General features: G+C 38.6%; 3 protein-coding genes, 1 long non-coding RNA gene and 1 pseudogene across 4 annotated transcripts; 4 read left to right on the top strand and 1 right to left on the bottom strand.

The window, feature by feature from the left end:
* Positions 1-2939: 2939 nt before the first annotated feature.
* Positions 2940-8928, top strand: LOC145791195 (uncharacterized). The gene is made up of 4 exons (XM_082871469.1): positions 2940-4575; positions 4780-4995; positions 5967-6036; positions 8692-8928. The coding sequence occupies exons 1-4, from the start codon at positions 4573-4575 to the stop codon at positions 8721-8723; spliced, it is 321 nt and encodes a 106-aa protein (XP_082727595.1). The 5' UTR covers positions 2940-4572; the 3' UTR covers positions 8724-8928.
* Positions 3035-3442, top strand: NF-YC13 (nuclear factor Y, subunit C13). Its single transcript, XM_028237595.2, has one exon. The coding sequence runs from the start codon at positions 3035-3037 to the stop codon at positions 3440-3442; it is 408 nt and encodes a 135-aa protein (XP_028093396.1).
* Positions 8929-9998: 1070 nt separating the features above from the next.
* Positions 9999-10867, top strand: LOC145791198 (uncharacterized). The gene is made up of 2 exons (XR_014331071.1): positions 9999-10142; positions 10185-10867. It is a non-coding gene; the product is annotated as an uncharacterized LOC145791198 (long non-coding RNA).
* Positions 10868-11387: 520 nt separating this feature from the next.
* LOC145792090 (chalcone--flavanone isomerase pseudogene) lies at positions 11388-12002 on the top strand (annotated as a pseudogene).
* Positions 12003-13167: 1165 nt separating this feature from the next.
* On the bottom strand, positions 13168-21953 carry MAP65-8 (microtubule-associated protein 65-8). Its single transcript, XM_028238109.2, has 11 exons — positions 21284-21953; positions 20993-21196; positions 20014-20271; positions 19687-19899; positions 19417-19575; positions 19177-19336; positions 18930-19081; positions 18749-18836; positions 18367-18440; positions 14435-14509; positions 13168-14109 (listed from the first exon to the last, which is right to left on the bottom strand). Exons 1-11 carry the CDS (start codon positions 21365-21367, stop codon positions 13786-13788), a joined length of 1791 nt encoding a protein of 596 aa, XP_028093910.2. The 5' UTR covers positions 21368-21953; the 3' UTR covers positions 13168-13785.
* Positions 21954-22178: the final 225 nt, after the last annotated feature.

Genomic DNA, 22178 nt, shown 5'->3' with positions numbered 1-22178 from the left:
TCTCCTTTGTGATCCTCAACTTGTTGAAAATTTATGATTCTTTTTTGAAGTTTCCAGTTATCATCAATGAAATGAGCAGTCAAACACATGTAACACAAATTCTGAATAGATGTCCAAGTATCCGTAGTAAAGCAAATTCTACGACCCTTCATGGCCTTCTTTAACTTATCCCTTTCATTCTTGAATATGTTGAGCACTTCTCTAGATATGGTTTGACGAGAGGGAATTGGTGTGAATTTGGGTTGCATGACATTACAAAATCTTCTAAACCCAACACCCTCCACAAATCTAAATGGTAACTCATCAATGACCACCATCTCCGCAAGAGCCCTTTTACAAGTATCAAAATTAAAAATTGTTGCTACAACATCAACACCCTCTTCATTTTGTTTCGGTCTAAGATTTAATGTTTGTTGACCATCTGTATCCCTATTTGGATATTCTTTACAATTGGGTGTATGACTCCTCAAATTGCTAGTCCCATGAAGTCTAGAGTCAGCCATATACTCTTTCTTACAATATTTACATACGGCTTTACGCTTCCCATCGGTCCCTATAACCTTGTCAAAATGATCCCAAACTGTGGATGGTGCTCTCCCCCCTCCACCCTCACTCTTTCTCTTTGGGGGTCTAGGAAGCTTAGGTTCAGGTTCAGATTCAGGTATGGGTTCGACTAAGAGGGGATTCATTTGAGAATTAGAGGATTCCGGAGGTACAAGATTGATTGCGGGAGATTGAATACTATCCTCCATTTAAACTGGATTACAAAAACAGTCACACATAAATATAACAATAATTGTGAAGTATTTCACTGATTTAATTTAAATAATCATTTAGAGGAATCTGTTGATATTTGGATTAAAATTTAAACTGGAAAAAAATTGCACCTACATATTGAGATACTTATCAACATAAATGGTAGAGACCCTTCATATTAACAAGACATTAAGAAACAAGATTGGAGCATTGTCTTTCCTAATCCTACTACTTCCATAATTAACAAAGAAAGCTAGTCAAGCATGATATTAAACAAGCTTGGTAAAATTATCAAAAATGCCAGTCACAAATTCAAGGTATTGATTGCACATCTATTACTACTTTCCTCTATCAAAGGAAAATATAATCAATTAAAAACAAAAGCCATTATAAACTTTAACAGCACTAACTTGAACCATATCACTTCTTACACTTCCAATCACAAATCTCGATTGCAATAGCTAGACATCCCAGACAAAAAACAATTTTGGCACAGACATTCATCACAGATTTAATACAAAAAACAGGTTCATCACAGATTCATCGCAGATTTAATTCAATCCAATACCATAGATTTAATTCAATCCAATACCCAGATTTAATTCCAAAAATACAGATCTATTGCAACAAAAAAAAATAAAATAAACACAGACATTCCAAGTTTGGCACCACAGATAAAGCTCTAAAACAGATCTCTAACAAAAAATAAATAAAAATACAGATCTGTTCCAAAAATACAGATCTCTGTTTATGAACTGATTTCAATATTTGAACTGATAATCCCTATTTAAACAAATTTATGAACCGATTTCAATATTTGAACAGACATTCCAGATAATCCCTATTTGAACTGATTCATGAACTGATAATCCCTATTTCTAAACAAACAAACACAAACAGAGATCAGGGCGAGAGAGAGAGAGAGAGAGAGAGGCTTACCTGTGAGAGAGAGCCGATCGGTGTAGATGCAAAACCAGAGAGTAGGAGACTGTGAGATGAGAGAGTGAGGGAGATGAGATATTGAGAGAGACAGATCAGAGAGAGACAGATCTCAATATGTTCAAAAAAAAACCAAAGATCGGGGAGAGAGAGACATAGACAGAGATCAGAGAGAGGGGCTTTACTTGTGTGCGATGAGGTCGATTGATCGGTCGATCTTGTGAGAGAGAGACTCGATCACTGAGTGCGCAGATCAAAATCGTGAGTGAGAGTGAGAGAGAGACCGAGAGGAGGAGAGGAGATACAGTTCTCTGATGAGTGAGTGTGAGTGTGTGAGTTTGATTAGATTAGGGTTTGTCTTGTTTTGGACGATCAGATTTGAAGGAAAAAAAAAGTGGTTATTTTGAACGGTTAAATCAGATCAGATTTAAAAAAAAAAAAAAGAGAGTTTTATGCGGGCGGGTTGGGCGGGTGCGGGTCAAACCTGCAACCCGCCCGCAATCCGAAATTTACATAAAATCCAAACCGCACCCTACCCTAATGTGTTTGCGAAACCGCCCATACATGCGCGGTTCGGATCGGGTAGGGCGGTTTGGGCGGTTCGGATGACCCTATGCCCAGCCCTAGTTTCAGTGCTATTTCCTCTCTTCCGTTCCCTTAATATTTATTTTTCATATTTTTGGTATTTATTAAAACTTTAAAATATTTTTTTCATAAATATTTTATTTTTTAGATAAATCTAAGTAAGGTACATTTTAAAAAGTAAAAAAATGTTTAAAATTTTAAAAATATTTACTAAAAATAAAAAAACATAAAAAACAAAAAATTCAATTTTGAAAAATTTTAATCTGAAAAATTGAAACCAAAATTAAATTTTAGGCAAAATAGCATAAACTTTTATTCGTTAGGATTTTATTTTGGCGCGCATTTCACTATTCTGGTTCACAGGCGCGCAATCCGAAATGACCGAAAGAACCTTACCAAAATAAAAACCCCCCAAAGTTTCGCACGATAAGGGTTGGTTTGGAATGTCTTAAAAAAGTGTACTTTTTGACTTATTGGTGGGTTTGGGTTGGGCTTGAGTTGGGTTTGATGTGATGTGTTAGAGAAGTAATGTGATTTAAATAAGATGATATAACTTAAATAAGATAATGACTTTTTAATTTTTTGACTTATTTAGTACATGCCAAACTAGCCCTAAGTTAGGACACATAAATCTCACTAGGGGCTTTATTGTCCATTAAAATCCGTCAAACATATTTTCCCGCCAATCCCAAAAACCCTATAGACAGATTCCGATCCCAACAGTTCACTCATTCTCAGTTTCAGGCCCCCATCAATGGCCGACGAAGAAGAAGACGAAGAGAACAACAACAATGACATAGAGACCATCTCACCAACGTTCCCGAATAGCCGAGTCAAGAAAATCATGAAACTCGACAAAGACATCAACAAGGTCAACTCGGAGGCCCTATTCCTCATCTCGTGCTCCACCGATCTCTTCCTCCAATTCCTCGCCGAGAAATCTGCCCGAGTCGCGATCGAGAAGAAGCGCAAGACAATCAAGCTCGAGCATTTGAGAGTCGCCGTCAAAAGGCACCAGCCGACTAGCGATTTCCTCCTCGACTCGCTTCCGATGTCTTCGCAGCCGGCGGATCGCCCACCTGAGGCCCGGACTCGGTCAGCGGAGAAACCGGTTCCGGCTGGGACTCGGCGGATCGATGATTTCTTTCAGAAGGGTTCTTAGTTTTTTTTCAATTTTTTTTTTGTTGCCAATCTATGAAAATTGTACTGGTTTGATGATTTAATTTAGGTTATTTTGATGAAGTATTTGGATGGTGTAAAATCATTAAAAAAGATATGCAATTAATCGCTGTTTTTGTCGTACTCTCTTAATTAGGGGCGGGGAGAAGTGGAAATTTGGGCTCATTAATGGTTGTTTTGATTTGTCACTGTGCGGTGTGAGCTGTTGTAAATTGATATCAGTGGTGATCAAAAAACAGTGCTTACCCGTTCTTCCCAGTTTGAGCTTAATTTGTAGTGTTTTTATGTTTGAATTTGTTATTTCTGTGTGTAAATTCAAAAACCCATAGTTGAGTTATGAACTTGGTTATGTACACACTGGGGTGATATGGACGAATAATCACATCACCCAATGAAGCAGCAGTGAGTTATTTGGTAACCATTCTGAAGATATATAGCCTATAGATTTAGCTCACACACAAACCCATTTGAAATCAACAAATAAATGAAAAAGTCAGGCCTATTTGGTAACCATTCTGAAGATTAATTTATGTCTTTAGTGATCAGATATGATAATGATGCGAAGAAAATGTGCAGAGTAAACGAATTTAACTAGCATTCACTGAAAATGTGTGTTGAATTGCTTTACAGTTTTTGATGCATTCCACACATGCGTGCTGAATTTATACAGTTCTATCTAGCATTATAGCCCATTCCCTAATGCCATGGCACGTGTCTTCAGTTGTTCTCATGGCATTCATTGCATCAGTATCATTTTTCATCAATTGTTTACACTTTTATTTTTTCCCAAATAGTAATGTTGAATACAAGAATGGTATGAACAGCTGGCAATTAACAATTTTCTATAGGTAGAAATATGTAACACAACATTTTCTGCTTTTAAAGGAACTTGAACTTTTAGTTTGTATTTTTACAGTAAGAGACACCGGAAACCTATTGCCATTCTCACTTTATTTTTTGAATTGGGATGTAATTCTGTGATACCAAGTGTTGACACGAATGAGATCATCACTTTCTGATTTATAGGTGTAACAGTCTGAAGGAGTCATTGCAAAGGCATTCGGAACTACACTTCTTGGGCTCGCTGGCATGAGTGATTGACACTATTAAAACATGGTAAAGATACGAAAAGCAATCATACCATTTTTATGCACAAGAGAAACCATTCAAAGTGCAACCCTTGCCAAAACTTGCTAAAAAAAAGGATGAGTTATACTAATAATCTTGTTATAATTTTGCTTACTCTATCTTGATAGTTGTTATTGCTATATTTCATTCTGCATGGCAAGTCAAGGAAGTAATCAATTTAACTTTTTGCAGGCTCACTCCCAACGCTCTGCACAATGGAGTCCAGTTCATTCATGGTTAGAATCATTGGACAAATCTGAGGTTGTTAAATCCAAAGAAATTTCTGTCTGGCTCTCTGAGAATCCTAGTGTCAAAGAGATATTGTACTTGACATATTCTCGTTATCACTTGATGCACTATATCCAAAAATGCCATTCAAGAATGTTGAAGAGACAGGGAAGGGGAAAGGTATCTATTGCAATGGATGTGAACAAAGGATTGAAACGTGATCAGGAAATTCGCATTATCTCCTAGGTTTCTTGGCAAAATAAAATTATTTTTTGTCCGATATAATTGAAACATAAAAGGGCTTGTTTGGTTTATATCTCAAGATATAATTTTTGAGAAATTTTTTTTGAATTTTTTTTTTCCAAAATCATTTTCTCTCTCTTACATATCAATCGATCATTTTTTCTCTCTTCTCTCTCCTTCTCAATCACTTTTTCTCTTATATATATCTACTCAGCTATAACAAAATATCAAATCATTCCAAACTCTCAAACTATTTTCAAAATATACAACAAAACAAACTAATTTTTTTTTTTAAACTCTCTTTCCAAATTTTTTTTTGAAAATTTATCTCAAAACACATATCAAACACACCAGCTTTTCTGTTTTCACACTTCAAGTAAACTAGGTTGGATCTAGTATCATAACTTATGCCCTTTATATACGTAGGCATAAGAAAGTGTCAATTTGAGTAAACATTCTGTCAATCAGTCGCATTCGATATCTGGAGTGGAAAATAGTGAAAGAACTCATTCTATGCATGTTATACCTAGAAAACTTTATTGAAAATAGTGTCAATTTGCTATAAGCTCTGCATGTTTTGTATTTACAGGATCTATGTATTTATGTTTGTTAGTTGAATCGTATAACTGAGTGATGTTTATTATAATCCAAATGTTAGCTATATGCTCAAGGTAAAAGTGAAAATTTCTCTGTCTATGCGTTGCACATACCTTCAAATTTCCATGCAGAAAATGGACTGGTCTTTAGATGTATATTTTTATTGGTATAATTGTATGTTCGACCAGTCCATGTTTGACTAGTCCATGTTAATCTATACTTCTGAAATTATTTGTAGTTCTTGTTCCCTCTCAAAATTTTAGATCTTTCATTAATGTGTATTTTAAGTAGGCATCTGTTACATTGTGCAGTATTCCAATCTTAGTATCCCTATGAAAACTAGAGAGAATGAGGAGAACGCAACAGCCATTCGAGCTCCATGTATGTTATATGCTTTATCCAATGATAAATTTCTTACTTCTTATTTTTTATTTTTTGTCATTCAATCTTCATTTGTAGATTGCTTGTGTGTTCTCTTAATCCAATAATCACCTCACACTTTTGCTTCTCTACCAGCTTGCATGTCCTTTTACTTGCAGCTTGATTGTCTCCTTCAAATCAAATGCTCTTTCACTATCTTTGTGACAAGGACAATATTATGGTGCCACATATACTACGGATGAATTGTACACATGGAAACTTTTGCAGCAGAAAGGCCATACAATTTTGGCTTTAAAAGGATGTCTCAACATGAAAACTTGTTGAACCAACTACAAAAGTGAAGAAACTACTTTTTGATTCCAAGCAGAATGTAACCTTTTTATGAAGCCTTAATTTGATCTCGTTATGGGTTATGTTGGCTAAGGGATTGTTTGGCAACCACCTAACAAAGTATACTTATTGCCTTTTTATCCTATTTTGGTCACATCACCTTTTTTTTAGGTCACATCACTTCTCTGCCACATTTCACATCTTTTCATAAAAACTAAATAGTTACTAAAATAATCTATTCCCAAACAACCTCTAAGGTCATACGTAGCTTACAGCTTCTTTGGTATTCATTAGAATGCATGTTGCCACAATTCACTGCATAGCATGGAATTTTAAGGGTTTAACCGTCTTTTACTTTCATGTAATAAGGACATTCATTGAGATATCATCAAGGCCAGCTTTGTGAACAAAATATGAACTCAGAAATTCACTCTAGTTCTGTTGTGCTGTATAGCGACCCCGGTTTTCCCTCCATTCATTATTGTATCCCGAGCATAGGTTCCGTGGTGTGGGATGTTGTATATATCTTGTTTCCGTCCTTCAATACTTTGTATTTGAGTTGTAGGATGTTTTGGGCAGGTTTGTTACAGGTTGGGGGTGATTGGGAGCAAATGGTTGCTGCCCAGAATTTTGGTTTTTCGCTCGAGCGAGGATTTTGTCGCTCGAGCGAGCTCTTTGTTTTAGTTCCTTCGCCCGAGCGAGAGTTGGGTCTTGTGTCTGGTGGCTCGAGTGAGAAGCCTTGCGCTCGAGCTTGCGTCTGCGTCTCTTTTTGACCTGATGGTTTTGATTCTTGGCTCGAGAGAGCTTTCCTTCGCTCGAGCGAGTGAACTGTATGTTTTGAGTTTCTTTGCTCGAGCGAGCTTTTTTTCGCTTGAGTGTACTTCTGGGTTGCAGACCTGAAGATTTGAATTGTTGGCTCGAGCGAGGCTTTCTACGCTCGAGCGAGTGTCCTTTGTGTCTGGTCGCTCGAGCGACCACTCCTTCGCTCGAGCGAGCCTGGTGTATTTCAGTTGACAGCAGCGGGATTACACTTGACTTTTTCATCTCCTCTTTTACGTAAACCCTAGAACCGACTCTCCCTCTCTCTCTATATACCTTCTCTCTAGGGATTGATCTACTTATAGTGTGTTTCTACCCTAACCTCTTTGTAAGAAAGATAGAGGGTGACTTGGGCTTCCTTTTAATCTGAAAATTTGTGGGTTTGTAGCACTTTGGATTTTCGCCATCTTCTCCATTTGGTCTATCTATTTCGAGGTAGGGATAACCTACTCCATCTTATGAGTTTTGGCATAAGTTTTATGTATTTTGATTAGTTGGTGGTGTTTGGTAATTTTGGGATAAGTTAGGGTTTGGTTTTGTAATTTATAAAGAGGGGTTTTCAAATGTTTAAACCCATGTGTATATGAGACCTTGGAAAAAATGGTATTATTGTTGTTGAAATGATGAAATCGAACCTTAGGGTTGATATTGAGAAAGGGGGAAAATGCCCTAATCATTGTAATAAATTAATTTGTATAATTAATGTGGGGAAATACGAAATTGAGTTGAAAATCATGAAATTGAGAAATTATGAGATTGATTGGTGTAGTTGGACAATTTAATCACTCACCCATGAGAATGTCGATGTTTTATCTGTTGATAAATTTATTATCTGTTTAGAGATAACTGCTTTGGGCTATCGGTGGAAGATAGTCTTGATTGTTGTAGACACTGTATGTCGATTAGGGAAAACTGAAACTAATCACATTGATTATGTCATTGAATATGATGGTTGGGTTAATACAGCAAATATGTGTATTGATTGATTATTGTGTATGATAAGTGTTTAATTACATTGTATATGCATATTATTTGGGAAGAGATAGGGGATGTACTCCATGGTTTGAGAGGAGATAGCGGATGGACTCTCAAACCTATTTTGGGAGGAGATAGGGGATGAACTCCATTGATACAGCAAATATGTGTATCACTTGAAGTATGAAAGTGTTTAATGTGAGTTGTTATCTCATTTGAAATGAAAGTGTTGTAATGTGAGCTTTAGGCTCATTTGAATTATTAATATTGGAAGTATTTTTATATGAGTTGTTGTCTCATGAAAATTGTTTGGGTCAGGTTCTGAGCCATGTTTGTATAAATGGAAAATTGGATAAGTAAAGGAAAGTAGGGCGCAACATGGACTTGATTGTCATGGAATTGTATTGTGATATAAATTGGTTTATAAGTGTTAACCATCTATCAAATGCTATTGTTTTAGTCATTGCTTATATCTGGTTTAGTGTATCTCTACTGGGCATTAGCTCACCCTTTATGGGACATCATTTTCAGGTTCAGGTGATATGCAACCTCCAAGGACATAGCTTGGGAGGCCTAGTGACTGGAAGATCTTTTTGATGTTATCTTTGTGTTACATGTAAATCAAGCCAAGGGCTTATTTTGTATAAAGAGTTAGACTCTTCTTTTGTTGAACCCAAGTGTTGACTTGGAAAGTTGTAAGCCCGCAGGATATTTACTTTTGTTGTCAACATGTAACACTTTTGTAGTAAACACTTTGATTTATGGAATGTATTGTCCGTTTCTTGTATCATGAATGTATAAGTTATGGGTTTATTTTGAGGTTGTTACATGCTGCTTTAGAGGATCCAGGTTTTAAGGTATATTTTTCTTGCAGGCAATCCTTCAAACAATAATACAAGGGAAAATGACATAGCCAGAAGAAATGAAGCTCTTCACAAATACAAAGTGTATGTTGAATTGAGTTGTGTATTTTCTAAGTTAATGTAAGAATTTATGTAAGAATTTATGTATTATTGATTGATTTCTGATTGATGTATATTATTGATTGATTAATTACAATTCCTATACAATCTATATATAGAAGAAAATGTGGTAGTAGGTGTAGTGGAGGTGATAGTGGGTTAGGTGAAGTGGAGTGTGTGGTGAAGTGGAGATAGGTGAAGTGGAGTGTGTAGTGGAGTAGGTGAAGGTAAAGATGGGAAATTCTAACAGCCCCCCGCAAACTCAAGGAGGAGAGAAACTAACCAACTTGAGTTTGGAGAGAGTAACAAAACAAGAAAATACATAAAAATAAAAAAGGATAGGAGACACTGTATGGTCGTGTCAGACCGTTGGTGAAGACACTGTATGGGGTGTCATAACGTTGTAGAGGACACTGTATGGTGGTGTCAGACCGATGTAGAAGACAGTTTATGGGGTCATGTCGGACCGTTGTAGAAGACAGTTTATGGGGTCATGTCGGACCGTTGTAGAAGACAGTTTATGGGGTCATGTCGGACCGTTGTAGAAGACAGTTTATGGGGTCATGTCGGACCGTTTGTAGAAGACAGTTTATGGGGTCATGTCGGACCGTTGTAGAAGACAATGTTGTGACAGTTTACGGAGTCTTGCTGGACCCTTGTAGAAACTAACCGGAATCAATGTCGGGACAGTTTACAGAGTCTTGTCGGACCCTTGTAGAGTCGCACCCTCAAAAGGTGTGCCCAATTTTGTCAAAAGGCGTGCCATCAAAAGGCGTGCCCAATTCATCAAAAAGCGTGCCATCAAAAGGCGTGCCCACTTTATCAAAAGGCGTGCCATCAAAAGGCGTGCCCACTTTATCAAAAGGCGTGCCGGAGTCATCATGGCGAGGCACGTGAGTGCCTTGGTTGGCGTGCCCGTTTGTCGGCGTCAAAAAGCGCGCGATGCGCGTGGCTGCCTCGGCTATAAGACAGAGGCTGAGGCTGAGGCAGAGAAAAACGGCGAGAGATATTCTGAGAGAGGTTTCTGAGAGAGAATCTGTAACACTCTGTTTTCTGAGAGAGATTTCTGAGAGAGACACTGTGTAACACTCTGGTGCCGAGAAAATGGCTTCATCGTCTTCCCGCGGGCTGCTCACCCTCTTTCCTGACCTCAACGAGTCAACGAGAGAGAGAACTGGTGCGGTGGCACTGGAAACTCAACCAAGCGTCCCGGAGTTTACTCCGTTGAACTTTCCGATGCGGTCGGTGGAGCAAAAAATGGCGGTGCTGTCAGATGTGGAGGCCAATCAGTATACTCTGAAGGCATGTGTGGAAAGCATGACGGCGGTCACAAATTTGTCGAACCGGCTGCAGAGTAGGACAAATGAGGTGCAACATGTAAACTCCCAGCTGGCTCTGCTCCAACGCATGTATAAGGATGCGCGAGCAGAGATAAGCGTGCTAAGGGCAGAAAACAAGGAGCTGAAGCGGAAGGCCACCGTGATGTTCCGATTTGGAGGTCCTCCATATGCTGCAGTGGAGGAGTATGGGGGAGTGAACGTGCTTGGCGGCGTGGAAAACACGGAGACAGCACCGTCAAGGGCCGTCCAGGACGGAGGCAAGAAGAAAAGACCTGCGGCAGAGTAGAGAAGAAAAAATCCCGCCTGTGGATGTGGTTGTTTTTTTTTTTTTTTTTTTTTTTGTGTAAAATGGTGATCGGGGTGAGCCCCGACATGAATAAAATGAGTTTGGTTTTTTTTTTTTTTTTTTTTTTTTTTAAGAAATAATAATGAAAAAAAAAGGTTGCGTGGCCCACGATGTTGTGAAAACCTGCAATGGGTTGTTCGGCTTTGGTTTTTTTTTTTGTTTTTTTTTTTGTTTTTTTTTTTTGTTTAATAATAATAATAATAGGAATAATATATATGATAGATAGAAAAGAGAAAAAAGAAAAGAAATTGAAGTCAAAATATATATATGTATATGGTTACATATTAAAATATAGTAGGTGGAAAAACAAATGAAAACTTATTGTAAGAGATAGTGGGTGTGTGAATCTGTGAGTGGAGAGTATGGAGTATAATATATTATAATATATGATAATGGAGTGGGGTGAATGAGTGCCTATGTAGGCATGTGCGTGTCGGCCGGTTTGAAAAGAAGAGATATAAAAAAAAATAATAATAAATAAATTAAAAAGAAAGAAACAAAGTAGTAAAGTGGAACTATGATGAGATATATTGGAGAAACGGAATCATGATGAGATGCTTGCTCAATCGAAAGCCATGAGGAGAGCAGCGGGAGTCGGTCCACAAGCAGCTCCCTCCCACTGTCAAACCTCCGGGCACGGTCAAGTCCTTCTTCCTCGGCGGCGCAGGAGAGAGGGGTTTGGAAATCCAAGGGAAGTTTATAAAGTTCACGGCCATCGGAGTGTACCTCGAAGATAGCGCCATTCCCTCGCTTGCCGTTAAATGGAAGGGCAAGAGTACAGAGGAGCTGACGGACTCCGTCGAGTTTTTCAGGGATATCGTTTCCGGTCCCTTTGAGAAGTTCACACAGGTGACTATGATCTTGCCATTAACAGGGCAACAATACTCAGAGAAGGTTACAGAAAATTGTGTTGCCTAGTGGAAAGCAGTTGGAACCTATACCGATGGTGGTTCTATTCTTTTTACCCAATCACCCCTTGGATCATTGACGATTGCTTTCTCGAAAGACAGCTCCTTACCTGAGACCGGGACTGCGGTGATAGAGAACAAACAATTATCAGAAGCAGCGTTGGAGGACGTGAACAAGTTGAAGATGAGTTTGATGAAGAGCTCTGATGAAACCAGAGAGAGAGAGAATTGTATGTGTGCTGTCTGTGGTTTGTGCACTCAGCAGGTGGAAGAAAGGAAATTTTAAGGTATGTGTAGAAAAATTTTAGCAGACTAGGTTGAGGTCCGGCGGGCAGCTAAGGTGAGGTTGCCGCCCGCCGGAGAAGCGAAAATATTAGATTCTAAACCTGCTCTGATACCATGTAAGAATTTATGTATTATTGATTGATTTCTGATTGATGTATATTATTGATTGATTAATTACAATTCCTATACAATCTATATATAGAAGAAAATGTGGTAGTAGGTGTAGTGGAGGTGATAGTGGGTTAGGTGAAGTGGAGTGTGTGGTGAAGTGGAGATAGGTGAAGTGGAGTGTGTAGTGGAGTAGGTGAAGGTAAAGATGGGAAATTCTAACAGTTAACAATTATTATTATTAGAATTTTTGACTGCATTTCTTAAGGAGTTTCAGATTAACTGAATTCAAGGATCAGCTATACATTGTCCTCTCAAAACATGAACAAATGACAAATTCAGGAGAGTCATTCTTGGTGAAACAAATGGATGTAGATGGGACGCATAATGAGTAATATGGAATGGCAATGAAGGGATAATTGAGTTTATGTTCTGTGGTGGATCTCATTCTCTGGATGGAGGTTTTTCGTAAAGCTTGATTCCATTCTGCAACACCATGGAGTAGGCAGCCCTTCGTGCCTCCACTGGGCACATCTTACTGTCTACTGATGTGGCTTCCTAAGAAACTCCATTTTATTCCCTTAGTCTGAATGCAGCATTTTGATATCCATGCTTCCTCTAATAGCTTTGGCTACTAAGAATTTTTTAGTTTAATTATAACCTTTTCCTTGAATCATATACTTCCTGAATTTTTCGGGATTGATTGGCAAAACGGATTTCAAGTTTTTGCTTTAGAATTGTAGTCAATTGTGTTACTGATGAATCAGTGTTTGGAAGAAATCATAATGCTAAAATTGATTTTTGAAATCTTAACAACTTCCATTTTATGACATTTTGGAAACCATTATTTTGGACTCCATTTCTCAAAATTCTGTCCTGATTTTTTAATTTGTAATAGCTGTGTTCTTTTTTGCATGCACTAAAAAATTATGAGACCAGAATCGTTTCTGCTTCAGTCTTACTTAGTAGATCACGGATAAAGGTGTTGTGGAATAAACCACACAAACACACAAAATAGCAAGAAGAATCAAATCACAGACAAGAAAACACGACACAAATTTTTGTGGTTTGGGAAGTTTGCCTATATCCATGGCTCACACCAGTTTCACTATAATGAAAGCAGAGAATAGTACAATGTGTGCTGTGAAGACAACAATATATATGCTAGGGTTTACATAATCAAATTGCCGTAATACCCTTAGTACAATTATTCAACAAAACCCAACAAAAAGAAACTATTATTCTTACACACACATTGAGCAAGATGAAACATGGCATTGCTCAATTCACCATCAAGGAACTGCTGCTCGTTGATTGAAAGCATCTTTCACTGTACTTCTTGGTACATGTAATATTATACTGTACAACACAGAATAATAAATTGATCAAAAAACTGTTTTTGTTTGCATATTCCATCACAAATCCCTTGAGGTTCAAGGCGGGGCCCTTCTTGAAAAGATGCGAGGCATAATTAGAAAGGCCATTACGCAGTTTGATCCTGCCTATGCAAGACAGTGGGAGTGGTGAATTGGATACAGACCAAACCTTCAGCATTATTTGCACAAAGTGACTGCTGTTTGACTTAAGCACAATGGGCATAATTACACAACCATCTTTGCAAACTGAATTAACTAACTGAGTTATTCTTGTGCAGGATCTAAATTTTCATCGCATTTTCAAGGTGAGAAGGGGCCAGAAAATGTTGAGACTACTGAAGCTGTATCGTCTCTGCTATGAGAACCAAGGCCAGTTCGTGCAAGTATCTTTTGGCTATGTGTTTTCTTTCCTTCTTTTATGAAGGCTATGCTCTGTGTTGCTGAGTTGCTGCCATTTAATCCAAGTTGCTGTATACCCAGAGAAAGCCTTCTGTTTACAGGGCTAGCATTGTTAAAACCTCCATTTAAGCTTTTGTTTGAAAGACGTCGACTGCCGGTGCTTGGCCTGGGCCCAAACAAATTTTCTTGCTCAACCACTACTTGAATCTGAACCTTCTTCTTTTCCTGCGGAGAGAAGCCCGACTTGTTAGAAAGTAAGGAAAATTGAAAAGCTTATAGTGGATTCTGCTTTATCATTTGCGCACACCATAATCTTTAATGTAGTGTTTGGTTCATTGGAATGCAGGTGGAATAGAATGATCATTCTATTAGAATGTTCATTATACAAAGGCTAAGGAATGAGCATTCCATTCTATTCCACTTTTATTCCAGTGAACCAAACATAGCACAAGAGCATTACCCCAGGAGTGGGTGGGGGGAGGCTTATGTTTGCATTATTTTTTTGTGAACATATATTTGAACTTCACTTTATAGTGACCATGATACTAACCCTTTGTCTTTGCTTCTGTTCTTCTCTTTCCTGCCTTAACATGTTGTACTCTTCCAACATTGCCAGCAGAGGTACCTTAAAACAGCAGCAATCACCCAGGTAAGCATGAATTTTGTTTTTTGTTGTAATAGCAGAAATGCATAATCAAAAAATACCCAAAAGAAAAATTCTGCTTGCATCTGTGAGTCACTTATGTTCGTGCTTTCTACGGGAAGCAGTACAAATCCTCTTTCAATATTCATATAAGTTGATCTGATTCTTCTGATTTGTTGTGAACTTAAAGTAAATTACAGTTTCACTTTATTCAGCACTAATTTAGAGCAGTTTCTCATTAATTTGTAACACCTTATTAAGCAATTTGGGTGAAGCCAATTTTAGTAAAAATGCATTTCTATCAATCTGTTGTTGAACCTGGTAAAAGAAACTGTTAGAATTTCCCATCTTTACCTTCACCTACTCCACTACACACTCCACTTCACCTACCTCCACTTCACCACACACTCCACTTCACCTAACCCACTATCACCTCCACTACACCTACTACCACATTTTCTTCTATATATAGATTGTATAGGAATTGTAATTCATTAATCTTGTAATACATCAAAGCATCAATCAATAATATATGATTTGTAACTTGGTATCAGAGCAAGGTTAAAAAAATTTAGTGATTCCGCTTTACCGGCGGACGGCAGCCTCGCCTTGGCCGTCCGCCGGACAAACCCAAATTTTCTAATTCTCTTGGATGCAAACATGAGAGCCAAGGTTGCCAATTTTGGGCTAGCAAAGTCTTGCTGCAACGCCATAAGCAATCTAGTGAAGCTAGAAGGGTTCTGCGTAGACCCTGATGATGGAAATTGCTATCTCGTTTACGAGTACGTTGAAAATGGATCTCTACACTCATGGCTACACGACAACAAGAAGGGAAAGTTGACTTGGAGAACAAGGTTAAGAATCGCCATTGATGTAGCCAATGGCCTCCAATACATCCCTGAAAGGGAGGGCGGTTCTCGCCCGACGTCTCGCCGGCCTACTCCTCTCAGTCCTCCTCCGCTGACTCGACATCCCCTCTCCTCTCCTCTCCGCTGCCGCCGCTCATTATGGCTTGCTGAAGCTGCTCCTGCAGCGCCGCAGCCGTGGCCTCCCGAGCCTGCCCTGCCTGCGCCTCCGTGCTCAGCTGCGCCGCCCTCGCAGATAGCTCGGCGTTGCGCCGCGCCGCCTTCTCCACCTTCGCCAGGCCGAGCACGCCGCCGCCGAAGTCGCCCTCAAACTGATCTGAGGCCATCAGACCACTCTCGATCTCTCTCTCTCGGTTTGGGGGGGGGAGAGAGGTTAGGGAGAGAAAGGCATCTTTCTGAAGCATCTTTTTGAAGCAAAAAAAATAAAATAAATAAATAAATCAATAAAAATAAAAAAATAAAAATAAAAATATACACATCAGACTCACCATGCACCCAGCACAGCACCCACTCAATCTCTTATCTCTCTCTATCGGGTTCCTTCTTTCCACCAGACCCACTTAATCATATTTATCATTACTCTCTTATATTTTATTAATCTCTCTCTCTTCCTTTTGCCAATTTAAAATCACACTTCTCACTTTTCTTTTGCCCACTGTTTTTGATAGCGTGCTTGGAATGATGAGCTACAGGTTGTCACTTTATATATATATATATATATATATAAATAGTTTCGGTGATTATTTATATATATTTATTTAGTAGTGTTCCACTGAGTCGGTAACCGTGCAAGAAATTGTGGGATGAAATTTCATTCAAAAAAATAAAAAAAAAATAAAAAAAAAATAAAAATAATAAACAAATTCCATTCATTTTGATTTCACATTTATTTTTCTTATTTCTTTCTTTATTTTTCCTTCACATTATTTTTAATCTTTTTTACGTTCCATTCATACCATATAGCTTTGCACACCAAACCATATTTTATTTATCTCAGGGATCAACCCCGATCATAATTTTACAAAAAAAAAAAAAAAAAAAAAAAAAAAAAAACAGCTTTGTTTTCTTTTCTGCAGCCGGCCACCAACCGACCTCACTTCTTCGCCTATTCCGCCGGTCTCTTCTTTTTGCCCCCGTCCTGAGCGGCCCTTGACGGTGTTGCCTCCGTGTTTCCCACTCCACTGGGCACGATCACTACTCCCTGCTCCTCTACTGCAGCATACGGCAGACCTCCAAATCGGAACATCACGGTGGCCTTCCGCTTCAGCTCCTTATTTTCTGCTTTCAGCACACTGATCTCTGCTCGCGCATCCTTATACATGCGTTGGAGCAGAGCCAGCTGGGAATTTAAATGCTGCACCTCATTTGTCCTACTCTGCAGCCGGTTCGACAAATTTGTGACCGCCGTCATGCTTTCCACACATGTCTTTAAAGTATACTGGTTGGCCTCCACATCCGACTGCACTGCCATTCTTTGCTCCACAGACCGCATCGGAAAGTTCAACGGAGTAAACTCCGGGGCGCTTGGTTGAGGTTCCAGTGCCACCGCACCAGTTGTCTCTCTTGTTGACTCGTTGAGGTCGGGAAAGAGGGTGAGCAGCCCGCGGGAAGACGATGAAGCCATTTTCTAGGCAACAGAGTGTTACAGACTCTCTCTCTCAGAGTGTTACAGACTCTCTCTCTGAGCACAACGAAGTTTTTTTCAGAGGGTTTTCGCAGCTTTTCTCAGCCTCAGCCTCAGCATCAACCTTGGTTAAATAGCCAAGGCAGCCATGCGCATCGCGCGCCTCTTGCCACCAGCCGACAAACGGGCACGAAAGCCAAGGTGCCCACGTGCCTCGCCATCATGTCCGGCACACCTTTTTATGGATTGGGCACGCCTTTTGATGGCACGCTTTTTGAAAAATTGAGCGCACCTTTTGAGGATGCGATTTTTTATGGGTCCGACAAGACTCTGTAAACTGTCCCGACATTGATTCCGGTTAGCTCCTTTATGGGTCCGACAAGACTCTGTAAACTGTCCCGACATAGATTCCGGTTAGTTTCTACAAGGGTCCGACAAGACTCTGTAAACTGTCCCGACATTGATTCCGGTTAGTTTCTACAAGGGTCCAGCAAGACTCCGTAAACTGTCACAACATTGTCTTCTACAACGGTCCGACATGACCCCATAAACTGTCTTCTACAACGGTCCGACATGACCCCATAAACTGTCTTCTACAAACGGTCCGACATGACCCCATAAACTGTCTTCTACAACGGTCCGACATGACCCCATAAACTGTCTTCTACAACGGTCCGACATGACCCCATAAACTGTCTTCTACATCGGTCTGACACCACCATACAGTGTCCTCTACAACGTTATGACACCCCATACAGTGTCTTCACCAACGGTCTGACACGACCATACAGTGTCTCCTATCCTTTTTTATTTTTATGTATTTTCTTGTTTTGTTACTCTCTCCAAACTCAAGTTGGTTAGTTTCTCTCCTCCTTGAGTTTGCGGGGGGCTGTTAGAATTTCCCATCTTTACCTTCACCTACTCCACTACACACTCCACTTCACCTACCTCCACTTCACCACACACTCCACTTCACCTAACCCACTATCACCTCCACTACACCTACTACCACATTTTCTTCTATATATAGATTGTATAGGAATTGTAATTCATTAATCTTGTAATACATCAAAGCATCAATCAATAATATATGATTTGTAACTACTATAAACATGCCAGCATAATTTATAGAATTGACATGTCAGCAGTGTTGTGGGTCATCAAGTTTTATCGAAATAGTAAGATCTATGCTATTTCACAACATCTGGAATCCATCACCCCTTTGTTGTATACAACAGTATAATGTGATATATCCGATTAAGTTTTCTAGAGAAACTTAACTGTTTAAGACAACTAGCAGAATAAAATTAAAATACCAAGGAATACTCATAAATAATTGAATTTCTTACCTCATCATATAAGAAAACTTTCTTTCGTTCCTCTTCCCAATCTTTAGTCTTGGCTATCAGTAGGTCCACCAAAGCTGCAAGAAAATCATTGCATGGATACATACTACTTATGGTTTAGAGTTGACAGAGTTGGCTGTAAAACTGGTTTTGGGGAACAGTATTTGGCCTTTTTTCAAGCTAACTGATTGCCTAATTAAAATATTTAATATTTTATAGAGTGATTTCTGCATTTTAATATTTTATGGAGTGATTTCTGCATTTTCTTAGTTACTTTGTATCTTATTCAAAAATGTTACTTGTCTTTGACCTGATCAAGTCCAAAGGACATTGCTATGTTCTGTTTGGTTTGATAAAAATTGATGAAAACTTTTCCTGACCCTACCAGGTATTTTGTTCACCATTACTCGGGCACGTTCTGCACGTTTCAGATTCTTGTGAGCACCTCTACTGACTGAATATCGATTCTCATCCTGAAAATATGCATTGGTTTAGAAAATATGTAATGGACAGAGGAAAGTTAGAAGGCAATTAATCATGTAGATCAATACATAGGAGAAACTGACCATACTATATTCTTCTAGCCATCGCTCCTCGTCACGTGCTGAAATCCACTTTTCCACCTTCTCCATTATAACCTTCCTGCTAGAGGCTTCTTCTTTTGCTTTGGATATCTGGTCATCCATGCTCATGAGGAGATCAGCGTGGTCAATCTCCCCTTTTTATAGGCATTATTAGTCAGTTTGTGAACTAGTATAGTACTTAAAACAAAATTATGCTAATGTAAGATAGATATTATTCACTCAATCCCACCCGAGTTTATTAGATTTATCATATTATCCATCTCTGACTGTGAAGGGATATCCATGTGCGATCTATTGCATATCTCCTCGAGTTCAAATTGTTTCTTAACGAAAAGTTCTTTCATCTTGCTTGCTTTCAATTGATCCAATCTCTTAACTTCAGCCTCCACCTTGAAACATTTCGAAACAACATCAAATCTTGCTTGTGATGCTGATGCTCTTGAGAATTATTGATTACATATGTACTAACCTGCTGGATTATATCAAGGGTGAGGCTTCCAGGAGAGGATATTTCAGCCGATGATGCTGATAATAATAAATTAGTAATGTGACAGAACAATTGACGGTCTTCGAAAGGCGTATCCATAAGGTTCCACAAGTTTGTCAATGCTTTACCAAGATGGTGAAGCTGCAAAGTCCACACAAAATCCACGGAGAAGACAATTCATTATGTCGATGCTTCCTCTGAGCAACAGACAAGTCAGAGGGTGGTGAGTAAAACAGCTTGAATAAGTTTTACCTTCTCTAGTCGCTTGTGTTTTTCTTCTTCAAGAGACTCTACTGTGCTGTTTAGTTTAACCAAAATACCGTCACTTATGTTCTTTGACAGTCCAGACAATTCATTCAGGCTTGGGTGAACTTTTGTGATGATCATTGACGAATCCATTCCCAACGTGGCAGACAGGTTCTGAACTGTGCTTATATATTTTTCCACTCTTTGGAGTCTGTCATTCTTTGACATCAATTGAAGAGAAAACAGAAAGGGAAACAATAAAAAAAGGCATTACTTGATGCACACACTCAATTTAAGTCCTCACTAAACAATTATTGATTACTGTTATAGTACCTTCTCTTTATGCAGCCTTTGTAGCTCGATTTGGTACTCATCGAGTTTTTTCTGTGAAAGATCGTTCTCATTTACTTGGATTTTTGATGATGAATCATCGCATTCTGATTGACCTGCTATTTCTGCAGAAATTTTCTGAATTTGCCTTTGCACGCCTTGGAATTGCTTCACCCTCTCTTCTTTCCTCAGTTGCATTTCCCGTAGAGCTGGGGTAATTGAATCTAGCTGCTCTTTTAATGTTCCTGTCATTTTCTCTGGCTGTTGATGATAAAATGTTCCAAATTAGCATCATTCCAGAATTGTTACTTGATTTAATTACGCTTATTATTAATTAAGTTTCACATAACTCCAATATACTTGTTTGTACCAAATCGATAATTCTGTTCCGATCATATACAATTCCCAACATTAATTTTCACATAACCCCAATATACTTTAAATGTAATGTATTATTATTTGTATTTGTATGCACAAAATCACTAATTCTGTCCCGATCATATGAACTTATTTAAATACAATACCCAACATTGTTGCTCCTGTCATTTTTTTTCCGTCGAAATTTTCCTGTACAGGATTATTGCTCTGAAGTTATATGACTGGTGATGATTCAGCTTTTTGACAGGTTTTAAAATAAAAGGGTTAATTGTACTTTACCCCGTCAACTATCACCAAATATTACCTTACCCCTCCCCCCCAAATATACTTTAAAATTGTTCATTTAAACCTTTCAACTATCAAAACCAGTACAATGATCTCCTTTCTGGAGGGTGAAAATAAAGCAATTTTGTTAGTTGAAGGGTCTTGAAATATACAGTTTTAAAGTTGAGGAAATTAAGGTTATATTCAGGGATAGTTAAGAGGGGTAAACTGTAACTAACCCAATAGATTAAATGCTAAATGCAACATGATTCTATGTACTCTGTTTGCATAGGTCAACTTGTTGGTATCAAAACAAACTTATTTACTGCAATCAACTTACCCTTCCAGGGAGAGACCGTTCATCGAGGGAAAGAAGGAGGTGCGTAAATTCAGCCTCTGATTCTGCTAACTCCTGATGCAGACGTGCTCTTGAAATGTTTGCACTGTCAACTTTTCTGCGATAAACCTCTAGACACTCCTGCTCTAGGTCTAGGAGAACCTTTTCCCTTTCAAACTGATCTTCTCCAACTTCATCCCATATCATCTGTTTCCCCTCCAAAAAAAAACTACCCGTCATGAATGAAACGACTATTGCCATTATTTGTTTATAAATTACTATTAAAGAACTTGCCTGCAATTCTTGGAGTAAATATCCACATGATGCTTCTACCAATGTCGAGCTCCGCATTCCCATAGGTGTTTGGAAAGACCCCATTATTGTTCTTTGTAAAAGGAAGAGGCTTTGAGGGAAAACTAGACTCCTAGGGAGAGAGTAGCTTCTTCATCATAAGCAACAAAATAATTTGTAGAGATTGTGGTTTTGTATGAAGAAGTTAATGTGTGTGTATGTGTGTGTGTGTGTGTGTGTGAGAGAGAGAGAGAGAGAGAGAGAGAGAGAGAATGATGGTGCTGTGGGTATGAGTATTTGCTTAAAAGATAAGGCTGACAGAGGTTGGTGATGGTGATAGTGAAGCTTTGGGTTCAAGGTTTCTCCATTTCTTTTGCTCCTCCACCCCCTTTTCTTTTCTTTTTCTTTCCCTCTTTCAGTTATTTTGAAGTTATTTGAAAAAATGAAGGAAAAACATATTTCTCTACCTAATTCAGTGAGGGTACAGTTTCGTTTTCATATATGATCTGATATTGCTTAGAATACTGCATTGATCTTTTGCCACGTCTAAGCCTTTTAAGGCTTTTACAGGAACTTCATTCCTAAGCAATCTCCGCCTCACAAAGGGAATTTGTTAGATTTATAATTCTGTACAGGTCGATCCACCTTCAAACTGATATCAATTGTTACCTCAATATTTAAGTATGTGTGTGTATATATATGTTAGAAGGCTACGCACAAAGGCAGTGTGTGTCTGGAAAAAAAAATTGAATATGATGAAAGAAAAATTGAAGAAATCAAATACTTGGACAATTATATATGGGTAATTTGGTCATGAAAGAATGTATCATATAGTTTCGCCAATTTGATAAGTATATGAGAGGGTAATTTATATGAATAAATTGGGCCGAGATTGGGT

This window comes from Camellia sinensis, chromosome 5 (assembly GCF_055761805.1).
Source record: "Camellia sinensis isolate YWXY chromosome 5, ASM5576180v1, whole genome shotgun sequence".
Taxonomy (NCBI): Eukaryota; Viridiplantae; Streptophyta; class Magnoliopsida; order Ericales; family Theaceae; genus Camellia; species Camellia sinensis.
Note: the sequence above shows the minus strand (reverse complement) of the source record. Positions and strands in the feature narration are given on the sequence as shown.

What these genes read in the sequence shown, in the direction of transcription:
- NF-YC13 (XM_028237595.2), top strand. Translation starts at nt 3,035, where the DNA reads ATGGCCGACGAAGAAGAAGACGAAGAGAACAACAACAATGACATAGAG.
- LOC145791195 (XM_082871469.1), top strand. An exon ending in AGAGACAGGGAAGGGGAAAG is followed by an intron (nt 4,996 to 5,966) that starts GTATCTATTGCA and finishes TACATTGTGCAG; the next exon opens with TATTCCAATCTTAGTATCCC. An exon ending in AACAGCCATTCGAGCTCCAT is followed by an intron (nt 6,037 to 8,691) that starts GTATGTTATATG and finishes CATCATTTTCAG; the next exon opens with GTTCAGGTGATATGCAACCT.
- MAP65-8 (XM_028238109.2), bottom strand. Translation starts at nt 21,367, where the DNA reads ATGGGGTCTTTCCAAACACCTATGGGAATGCGGAGCTCGACATTGGTA. An exon ending in CCCTTGATATAATCCAGCAG is followed by an intron (nt 19,337 to 19,416) that starts GTTAGTACATAT and finishes AAATGTTTCAAG; the next exon opens with GTGGAGGCTGAAGTTAAGAG. An exon ending in AATGGTGAACAAAATACCTG is followed by an intron (nt 18,441 to 18,748) that starts GTAGGGTCAGGA and finishes ATTTTCTTGCAG; the next exon opens with CTTTGGTGGACCTACTGATA.